At 32.5% G+C, this 12,038-nt stretch overlaps 1 protein-coding gene across 1 annotated transcript; it reads right to left on the minus strand.

Annotated features, from left to right (window-relative positions):
- Nucleotides 1-644: 644 nt before the first annotated feature.
- Nucleotides 645-2,651, minus strand: HELRODRAFT_177208 (hypothetical protein; the record flags this gene model as incomplete). Its single annotated transcript, XM_009025410.1, has 3 exons — nt 645-757; nt 1,357-1,465; nt 2,562-2,651. The coding sequence occupies 3 exons, from the start codon at nt 2,649-2,651 to the stop codon at nt 645-647; spliced, it is 312 nt and encodes a 103-aa protein (XP_009023658.1).
- Nucleotides 2,652-12,038: the final 9,387 nt, after the last annotated feature.

Below are 12,038 nucleotides of genomic sequence, written 5' to 3' on the forward strand. Positions count from 1 at the left end.
AATACAAAAAAAATATTAACTTCCCACATTACAACAACTAGACAAATATACACACAACAACAACAGCAACAAACACAACCAACAACAACGACAACCCAAACAACAACTACAACTACAACAACCACAGCAACAAAACGACAAATGCCACAGCCACACGAACAACATTAAACTACCAGGCTGTGCCACAAGTAGTATATTTAAAGCAATTACCAAACGACCAGTCGGCCATTTTGCATACACATAAGAATACATCATTACGGAGAATGAAAGATGAAGAAGAAGAAAAAGAGAGAGAAAAGGAGAGAGAGAGTGTAAGAGAGAGAGAGAGGAAAGATAATTAGCATTATAAACATCATTAGCGTTACGTAAGCATTCGACATTTTTAATTCAGCATCAGACTGAATGTTTGACTTGCTAGGCTAGTAGAGAAAATGTGATTATTTTTTACATTCTTTTTAATTAGTTTCGTTACCGTAATGATTTGAAATTCATTCATTGCACATTTGTAAGTAAGGAGACAGAATTTATGGTAACTCTTGAAAGCATTTTAAAATTAAATATACTTTAGTATCGTTATTATTGAAGTTATTTTTAACAAGAGTAAAATGACATTGATAAATAACAAGAATGATAAAAATTTTTAATTACTGCAACAATAGCAAGAGTTCGTTAGCTGAGGCGGTAGGAGCGCTATGTCTCGCGTTACTGTTGTAGCGCATTAGCCTGGTTCGAATGCCGTCTGTCCGAATGCAGAAGACTGTTTATACGTTTTGTGTGTAATGCGTTGTTTGCATTGATACACGTTGTACACCAATGCGTGTGTACAACATGTGCCGTGTGGTGGGATGCACACATCCACGGCCTTTGCGACACAAAAATTTAATTGTAACCAAGTAAGGAACGATGTTCGCACGATTCAGAGCTTTGTGTTAAAGTACATAGTACTACTAATACTACTACTTTTACTTCTAATTCTACTGCTACAACAACAACTACTACTACTACTAGAACTACTACTATTACCATAAATTCTGTCTCCGATTCAGAGCTTTGTGTTAAAGTACATAGTACTACTAATACTACTACTTTTACTTCTAATTCTACTGCTACAACAACAACTACTACTACTACTAGAACTACTACTAGAACTACTACTACCACTACCACTACTACTACTACCACTACTACTACTACTACTACTACTACTACTACTACTACTACTACTACTACTATCTCTACCACTACTACCAATACTACTTCCACCACTACTACCACTACTACTACTACCACTACTACTACTACTACTACTACTTTATTTAATGAATATACATTTACATTATTAAAAAATAAACAAACTTCTTGTGCTAGTACAACATTCATAGCCAATCTTCCATGCGGATGATGAAGATTTAACTTGAAAGAAGTCATACGTTTCCAGTCTATTCGTTTGATAGCAATCTATTGTCTAAATTTAAAGGATAAAAATTATGATAAAAATAATAGCAAAATTTTTATTTTTTAAAATTATAATTAATAGTAATAATATTTTTAATAGCAATTATACTAAAATTTTTAAGATGGAATCTTATTCGGTTTATTTTATTTTATATTTATACTCCGGCCAACTTTGCATTAGTCAAACAATTTTACCACCACCACCACTACTACTACTACTACTAATAATAATAATAATAATAATAATAATAATAGGGCTACATATTGACATTTGTTTCACAGGTGTTAATGCTAATAAAAATATTATTACTGCACCCCAATTACGTTCACTAATTTAAATAGTTGCTCCAAAATCGCTAAAAATACGCAACGATAATTAACAGCTCAAATACGACTCTTATTAATCGTTGTCATGTAGCGATCAACATTGTTGCCATGCTGCCATCAGCAGTGCTGCTATGTTGCCATCAAAATTTTTGCTATGTTGCGATCAACATTGTTGTCATGTTGCGATCAATATTGTTGCTATGTTGCGATCAATATTGTTGCCATGTTGCGATCAACATTGTTGCTATGTTGCCGTCAACATTGTTGTCATGTTGCCACCAACATTGTTGCCACGAACGTGAAGAAGCATCAACACAGGACGCGCAGTTGCGTCATTGTATTAAACTGCTGCTGTTCACGATAATCTCATCTTTTCCTAGTTTTCATTCTTTCTTTCTTTCACTCTTTCTATCTTAAAGATTTTGAAATTTTATTTCTTTTTTATTCATTTTATGAAGTTTATTTGAGCTATTGCTTATTTTTGTATGTGTGTCGTCTCTCTCCCTCTTTCTCTCTCTCTTTCCCTCATCAATGCTTTTTCTTCGTTCATTCAATTTTTTATTATAATTTTATTCGTTTTTGATACATTTTTAATGTTGTATACGCTATAAAATATCTTTCTTTCTCTCTCTCTCTCTATCTATCTCTTTTTCTCTCTCTCTCACTCTCTATCTCTTTCTATTTAATTTCCTACCATTATTTTTCATCTTTATACTTTAAATTCTCTATTACATTTATATTTTTTTATTCTCCGAAGAGCAGTTACACATTTTTCTAACTCTCTGCGGATCGAGTATTACGATAAACAACAACAACAACAACAACAACAACAACAGCAGCAACAACAACAACAACAAAAATCTAGCCATTTAAAAAGTAACTGTTTCTTTATATTAATAAAACAATATTAATAATAACAACAACAATAATAATAACAAATCTTATTCATATAAGTATTATTGTGATGCTGGTAATGTTGAAGTGGTATGGAGTAGGTTATTGTTGTACTGGAGGTAGTATTAATATTTCAGAAGTTAATAGTTGTTAGGGGAATCGAACTAACAATAATGTTATTTGTAGTAGTAACAATGAAGATTGAGCAGCTTAGACGCATTTTTGCCTATATTTTGACCTGAAATAAAATGGCCAGAATTTGTTAGACCATAAAAACTTTCAAAATGTAAAAAATTACTGATAATATTGGTAATGCTTGGAGTGATTAAACTTCATCACTGGCAGAGATTCAGTAGTAAGCTTGTTAGCCGATCGTCCAGTAAAACAACGCCATAGATAACATAAAAAACAACAAAATATATGAAAAGAGAATGTAAAGCCAAGACAATATAACCAAAATATATTCCAAATTTATAACAATTAAATTAATCTTAACATAATGGTGATATAAGAGACAGATGAAATATTGAAAAGATTGTAAGATATTAAAATGATGAATATACCATTGAAAAAGAATTAAATAATTATTTCATTTGTTCCTCCAAAGAAATTTAGCACCGATGCATTTTTAGCAAATTTGAAATAATTAATTGACTGTTAAGAAATTTGAAAAAAAGTCAGCTATTTCCAGACTTTGTAACAAAATAGCAATGAATTAAATCGATAGAAAACAAATGTTGGTGTCGGGGTTGAGAAATAGGCTGTTGCGGAACGGCTGATCTCACGATAACAGAGGTTGAAAATGTCACAGTGATACCAGTAGTTGTAGCAATAGTGGTAGTAGCAAGTATAGTAGCAGTAGTATTTTCAGTAGTATTTTCAGTAGATTTTGTTTGTTGTTGTTGTTGTTTATGCAATAAAAAAATGTAGTTGACTTTGAAAGAAGTTTTTGGAAAAAAGAACAACAAGACTGGTAGAGTTTATAGAGGTACCATTACTAACACTAACTGTAAATTTAGTAGTTGTTAGTTGTAGTAGAAATGAAGGTAGTAATTGTAGTAGGAAGTAGTTAACGCGGCAATGAGCGTCGGCTTTTATGGTGAAAAAATTTACAGTCCAGAAATTACTAAGATAATACAATGCAACTCACTTGCTTGTTGCCTGAAATGCCTTATCTTATTGGTTTATCTAACTTTTTTTTCTTATTTTATCTTTTTTATTTTTTTATTAAAAAACTTTGTAGTATAGTTTAATTTGTGCTTATTCTTAGAACTAACATATGCGTGTCAAGATACGTGGGTATTAGAGGTATCAACGAGATTAGTCTTATGTTTATTTTTTATATGGGATGAAAGCCGTATTAAACAGATTATGCCTGTATTAAATTTTAAATTTTGTCTGCATTCAAACGATTCAAGCAAATTTTTTTTTGTTTTTCGTTGTTCAATTTTTTCAGTATTTTTCTATCTTTGTTTTATTAGGCTTTTGAATTTTTATTTCGTAATTTAAGGTTGTGTTTTATATTTTTGCAGCGTCAAATTCGTCCCGCGCGCATATCTTTAATTCTATCTAGAAGCCAGAAGTTTCTTCCTTTCTAGCGTGTTTGCGTGTTTTTTCAGTCAAACGCAATCTGGTCTGCTTTCTTTTTTTTGTGGGTTTGGTTTTGTTCGCGTACATTTGCACGGTTATGTGTGTGTGCGTGTATCTGTGACTTTTTATTGTAGATGTGTTTTACGGTTGTATTAGCAGGGGTATTATTACACATTCGCATGTTTGCTGTTTGCTTGATAGCGTGTTTTTCAGGAATATTTTATTTTTTTGATTATCTGCAAGTTTGAATTATGAATGATTTTTATACGAGGTGCTGCTACTTTGTTTGGTCGTTAACATGCTGACTGTGTTATCGTTGGTTTCTTAATGCTTTCAGGTATTGCTGAGTAGTTAGTATTCTTTGGAAAATGGAAATGTAATTTGAATTTTAGTAATGAACATAACCCTACATAATACTTCATAAAGAAATAACTTTGAAAACAATTGCATTATTCTGTTTTCATTATTTTAAAACGTCTTACCGATTTTGCCAGCATGTACGTGTGTGTGTCTTTGTTTGTTTTAGCTTGGGCGAAATTTTGGAAAAATGTATGTGTACGTGCGTGCGTGAGTATGAGTTTGTTTATGTGGATGTGTGTGTACACATGTGTGCACAACAGAATTGTTGATCTTCAAAAAAAATAAGACGTTGCTGACAAGATTAATAGAGCGGCTGTGACGATCGCTTCGTTGATTTTCTTTCTTCGTTCGACTATCTGCATGATGTTTCGTGCTGCGTCTTTATATTTGTGAGCGCTCCTCTATATTACTACGTGTCATGGTGTGTTTTCATGTTTCTCTATCTGATATTTTGTCTTCGTTTGTCTTGGTAGTTATTTGTTTTAATGTCTCCGTACATTTAATTTTCTTCAGCCTGTACAAGAGGACATCATAAATTAATATTTGTTTGATTTCAGTTTAAGTACACAACGCCGAGGAAATTAAATGCCGAGGGAAACGTGTGCGGCAGACGATTGCACTGAGCACCACGAGTGCACGTGTGGATTTTTATAACTCTACATCGCCACATACAGACACGTTCAAATGTTGGCGCCAAATTTGATAATAATTTTTTGGATGATAAATTAATGGAGGGGCGAAAAATTGTTTAAAGTAATGGCAACATTTCATGTTGTGCAACTTTCCTATGGAGCTTGAGAGTAAGGCTCAACAATTTCATCCTAAAATTTGAGCGAAGTTTCAATGGAGATTTCTTGAACGTTGCTCAAAAATGTATTGAAAATTTTGAGGAGCGAAATTACATGATCGACCCCACTATCGACTTGAGACTTACGCAGACAAGACTTTCCAAATAATCGCAGTCGTCCTAATCCGCAATGTTCCAATCTGCACAAACATTTCAAAAACAAACAATCGTAATTTGCAATTTTAGTTTCAGGAATAAAGTTTAAAATAAGGAACACTGCGAGACAAGTTAGTGGAACATTCAAACGGTACTTTTAAAAATCCATAAAATCCAGATTGACATTTTCAGCCAATCCTGATTGCTTCAGTAATTAAAATTTGTAAAATTTTGTCTAAAGAAAAAATTAAATTTTTAAATGTACAAAAAATACAAAAAGTTATTTCTAAAAATTTTCATTAATTTTACGTTGTACAAGCAGTTTTATAAAAATTATGCGGCAACCTGCAAAATCCGCTGGGCTTTTGGAGTTTTCAGTTGCTCACTTTGGTTTGAAACGTATAGGTACACGTAAGTAAATGAACAAATAGGAATGTAATTTAATCACTGGATAACCGACATCACACTAAGGGTAGGAGGGCAGATTTTCGAATGATTTTTTGTTCATTTTAAAATACTTTCGTCGCGTCGTTAGTTGTTTGTACAAATAACACACACACACAAACACAAACAAACAAACACACACACACACGTGCACGTACACAGACAACCAGCATTGAATGAGTTCGTGTTCATGGATATAAATCATCGCATGAACGTCCCATGCTATGGAGAGGAATCAACAGTTGATGAAGGAGAGTAGTTTCACAAGAGTTTTAGTAGAGTACACATTTTTAAAATAAAAAAAAAATGAGTAAATTTTATTTCATTTGTATTGAGTACCAACGTTTTTGTTGTACTTTTACGTTCAACAGATTGAAAAAAAACTTTGTATAATGATAATAAACAAAACACCAATCGATAAATTTGAGTATATATATATATATTTAATAATTAATTTAATTTTTATAAGAAATTAGAAAAAAAAACTAAAAATTTCACAATTTTTTGTAATCTCGCAGTCAATTTCATTTTGAGATTCTCAATGATGTCGGCATGCCTACCCGCTACTTACTTATACAGTTGAACGACTTCAACTTTTTCATCGTAAAACTCGCCACGTAGGACTTGTTTTGTTATTAATTCTCTAGTTACTTTTTCTGCTTTATGGAACTTTCATCGTGCCGTTCATAAATAAACTTCAATCATGAAAACATTTTTCAGTTCAAATGCGCGTAGAATAATTCTGGTAGATGACGTTTGAAGAGACTTGTTTATATTTTAATTTCTGCGTTTTTCTATGAAATTTTATACTAATGAAATATTTTCTTTAAAATATTACGGATCAGAAGTTTTATTATTTTTGTTTTAATAACTAATAATTCATTTTTAATAAATTCTATAAAAACTGATATTGTTACCAATTACATCAAATGATTTTTTTTCATTCAGACTAAATTGTTTCATAGTCGTAGCTTATATACAATTGTATATTACTCCTATTTACCTCAAATCAATAGAATGCTGTGCCTAATGTATTTCAGTCTGGTAGCTTTCATGCATTGCTAATTTTTATCAGCACAAAATTTGTTCCTTCAATGAAATAGTTTTAGCTATTGTTACTAATGACCNGCTTTTTCAGAGGTTGGTGAATTTTTTCAGGATGTGAATGTTCCACACTGAGTCGTGTTTTTATTGCCCAGATACAAAACACATCACACCGTTCGCACGTTGGTAGTGGTGCAGCTGAAACGTAGTTGAGGATTTGAAAAATGAAAGAAATGCTGCAAAAAATTCAGTTGAATCAATGTTTTAGAAAATTTCAAGTTGATGTTTTAAAAAATTTCAAGTGTTTAAAAATTAATAAAAATTTACAAAACCATGCACGCTTTTGTGAAAACATAAATTCAAATGAGTTGAATGGTTTGGCGCAGGCAACATGATTGAGAACAGTTAACAGTCGAACAAGCATCGCCACAGAACAAATTGAGTAACTTCACTATATTAAAAGATTTATTCTTTGACGTAATTATTAATAGCAAAAGATTTCTAAAAAAGATTGAAAGAAATTTTTGTTTAGCAACAATTAGTTTTGTTAAAATTTCAATAGGTAAAACAAATGAAGTCACCTCATTCAAAAGTTAAAACAGCATAAACAGAATTTCTGAGGCAATTTCACAGCCTGTAGGACGCTTCAGAAACATTAGAGCCTTCTTAAGAGATATTAAATGGTTAGAAGTAGAAGTTCGTTGAGATGTTTGGAGGCCAGTGAGACGTGCTGCATCGCATCAGTAGAATGATGTGCGCGCAGTTACTGAGGCACTCAAGTCAACCAACCTGCTGACAACTGTAATTGCAAGAAACATTTTGTTGTCTGAGGCACGTAGCAACTATTAAAAACTGTTAGCCCGGCGTTACGAGCAATAAAAGCTCAAAATAAAGTTTAAAAAATGTTAAATTATTATAAAAACTTGGGAGTTTTGTAAGAATTTCTTTCAAACAATTAGTTTTTTAAATTGAGTTTCAAGGAAAATATGTATTGCTCTTGAAAACGAATTACAAAAATTATTTTAAGGGCAAAAAGAATTTGAAAATAGAATTTTTGTACCAGAATTCAAAATAAAATAATCCATGCTTAACTATTGAAATGAACAAATAAAAAATATGAAACTGAATGTTGATAGATTCAGTTGTTTTTATTTTCTACAGATACAATTATCAAGTGATTGAATGCATTCAATTAGAAGCAAGATATCAGGTTACTTGAGAAAGATATTCTTTTACAAATCATACAAAGTTGTTTACTCAAGAATGCAAGATGAATGGAGATATATAAGAGTAATGAAATGAATGTAATTGTGTAATTGGACGAACAAAATGAGATAGATTATCAAACAGATAGAGGTAGGTAGATTGGTTGGTCGGTTGATCGGTTGGTTGGTTGGTTGGTCGGTTGGTTAGTTAGTTGGTTAGTATAGGTAGATTTTTTTGACAAATAGAAGAAAATTTAAAAATTTAACCAAGTGATAATTTTGCCCAAGCATTGTCGAAAAAGTTGATCGAATGGTACATGCAAAATGAATGAAGGTAAAGAAAAATATTTTTTCTTAGTAACTAAATGCATGGATGGATAGTTTAAATAAATGTACATGTGATAAAATATAAATAAATATATAATATATATATTTATATATATATATAATATTTATATATATAATATATATATATATATATATATATATATAATATGAAATAACATTAATCATATATTTATATTCACATGAAAAAATTAATTCAAATAAATCATAGAAATGTTTGCGAAATAAGCTGAATGTGACTTTCAAGAGTGAAAGAAAGAAAGAAAAAAAGACATAAAGCTTACATGTGCATTACAAAAACCAGACCACACATACACACACACACTCACAACCAAATACACACGCACACACACACAACCACATCCATACAAACACACACACAGAAACACACAACCACACACACTATCAAACACACACACAGCTACTCAAACACACACACGTAGACAAAAAAAGCACAAGCTAGCAGCCCACAGGAGCAAAATGCAAACAACACTGAGACATGCCAAGCCACAATAAACAAGAAACAGAGTCAAACCACATATATATTTTAATGGAAGCACAAATGGAATGGTATAGAGAAGCGAACAGCATGGAAATAATGTTTAAAAGTGGACGTTGATTAATGAATGTTGATGGTAGATTGTCGCCACTTTCTTTCTTATCATAATAATCATCATCTCTGTCATCTTTTTTCTCATCTTTATCATCATCATTTTTTGTCGCCTTCGCATCATCGTCATCATCTTTGTAATTGCCTTATCATTAGCATCGTCGTCATCATCATCATCGCCATTATCACTATCTTCATCATCATCATCATCATCATCATCATCGTTATGTTTTTTTGCTTCTGTTATGTCTTATCCCAACAATCTTAACGAACAAAAGAAAACTTTTGTGATCATCATCTCATTCATCCTCATCATCTCCCTCACATCACCATCTTCATCATCATCATCACCCCCACATCACCCTCATCATCATCATCTTCACATCACCACCACCACCACCATCATCGTCTACACATCACTACCACCACCATCATCATCATCATCATAACCATCCACCACCACCATCACCATCATCATCATCATAACCATCCACCACCATCATTTATTCCATTACCATGGACTTCTTCCTCGTCATTTATTACCATCAACTTCCGGTCACGTGAAGCTCCGCGGGCTTCCGAATTCTTTGATGAGGCGCCTAAAAATTTTGCCACAATTACATTCACTGATGCTGATGATGATGCAGATTTTATTGATAAAGTTGATTTTGTTGTTGTTGTTGGTGTTGTTGTTGGTGTTGTTGGCGTTGTTGTTGATTTGTTGTTGATGTGGTTAACGTCATTGATGTTGTTTCATTTTTAATGAGCACGTGATTATGTTTTTCGCTATGGTTTTTTTTATTACCATTGTTTGGTCTTTTTTATTTTCATTTTGTTTTTTTTTGGGTTGTTTATTTGCATAGTTTATTCAGTTTAGTTCATTTGGTATTGCTTTGAATTTTCTCGTATAAACAATGTAATAATTGTTTAAGTATTAATCATTGAAGTACGCATAAAAACAAACTTAAACACACGGAGATAAACATACAACATTGAACATAAACATCTCAAAAGACATAAACACAGATGTAAACATCTCGACAGCCACACAAATACACACTCACACATACAAACCCATAAACAAGCAGTGACAAACGAATGCAAAATTTTCTTTTTACTTCTACATACGTACGGACTTTGTAGCATTAACAATGAAGAACGAACGAACGTTGTTTGTCTTATTAAATTGTGTATTAACTTGTCTGTCTGAGTTTTTATCTTTATGTTTGCCAACTTTTTTGTCTGTCTGTCTGTCTGCTTGTCTGTTTGTCTGACTGTTTGTCTGTCTGAATGTCTGTATGTATTTTTTATTCTCAAGTACCTAACCTCTTATCTGTGTCTATCAAATCTTTTATCATTCACTATTTTATATTTTCTTTCTTAATCACTTCTATTGTTATCACAATTATTGTCACTAAAAGTTAATTTTTCACATTACAATTATAACCATTACATCAATTACCATCATCGCATTAATTGTCAACATTGCATTAATCGTCATACTTACATCAGTTAATATCATCGTCACACCGCATGGATTGTGATCAACATTGGCATTCGTGATGACGTCATGATCACTTCTCTAGTATTACGATTCGTCTCATTATGACGTCATCGTCATCATTTGCGTCATCATCTTCAAAACGTCATCATTATCTACCTAAGATATCAAATCACACGTTTTTTTAGCTTTACCATAGAAACAACGAGCTACCCAAAAAACTATGCACACAGACATTCACACATACAACACGTACAAGTAAATACACGTGCATATATTTTTGAGTGTGTCAAAAATGTAAGATCACACACACACACACACGCACACACACACATACATACAAACAAACCGCAAAACATATAAACACACACACATAAACAAAAACACAGACACACACGCATAGAGCCGGGAACAAGCAAACAGGCATTAGAAATCAATACAATTCATCTAATTCATATCCTAGCGTGCTACAAACATTAGCCATCAATCATTCGGACCGACAGACAGACGATACTAAATATGTTTCATCGGCACGTACACACACCACACACACACACACACACAAATTAACACACTATACACACACACACAAACTAACACACACATGCATGCGTGCTGCTCCATCACATTTGCACGCACCATATTGCACACATACTTACACACAAGCATACAAAACACACACACGCACACGAACATACATACACACACACACACACACACACATACACACACACACGTAGCAGACAACATACGTACAGGCTGACAAACAGGCTGATAATCATTTCAAAAAACCGTACTGATAGTTAAGTGCGGATGAACTGAAACTACAGTGGCAGGAATTTATCACATTAAATGAATCGTCGTTGCGTCGTTGATGTCATGTGGTGATAATGTGCTAGTGTGTTCTACTGGTATGATGGTAGAATGATGTATTGTTGTAATGATGTAATGATAAGAAGATGTATCGTTGTAATAATGTCACAATGTAATGATAGAAAGATGTATCGTTGTAATGATGTCACAATGTAGTGATAGAATGTCGCTATGATATTATGATTTTAAAATGTAATTATAGGATGTTGCGTGATAATTATATGTGTTAAAACGTTGGAAAGCTGGATGATGATGATTTGATGGAAAAATTTTGAAATTTGTCATAGACTTACCTCTGACTTCGGATGATGTTTTGACGTGATGACGAAGTTTGTTATTGATGTCCTAGTGCTTAATATGTAACGTTTTGAGTTACTCGTGTGAAATAATAAATCCATGTACCAATATTTGTCATGATTACCACTATTAATTACGTCATCTGGACGC

Source organism: Helobdella robusta (genome assembly GCF_000326865.2).
Source record: "Helobdella robusta unplaced genomic scaffold HELROscaffold_41, whole genome shotgun sequence".
Classification (NCBI taxonomy): domain Eukaryota; kingdom Metazoa; phylum Annelida; class Clitellata; order Rhynchobdellida; family Glossiphoniidae; genus Helobdella; species Helobdella robusta.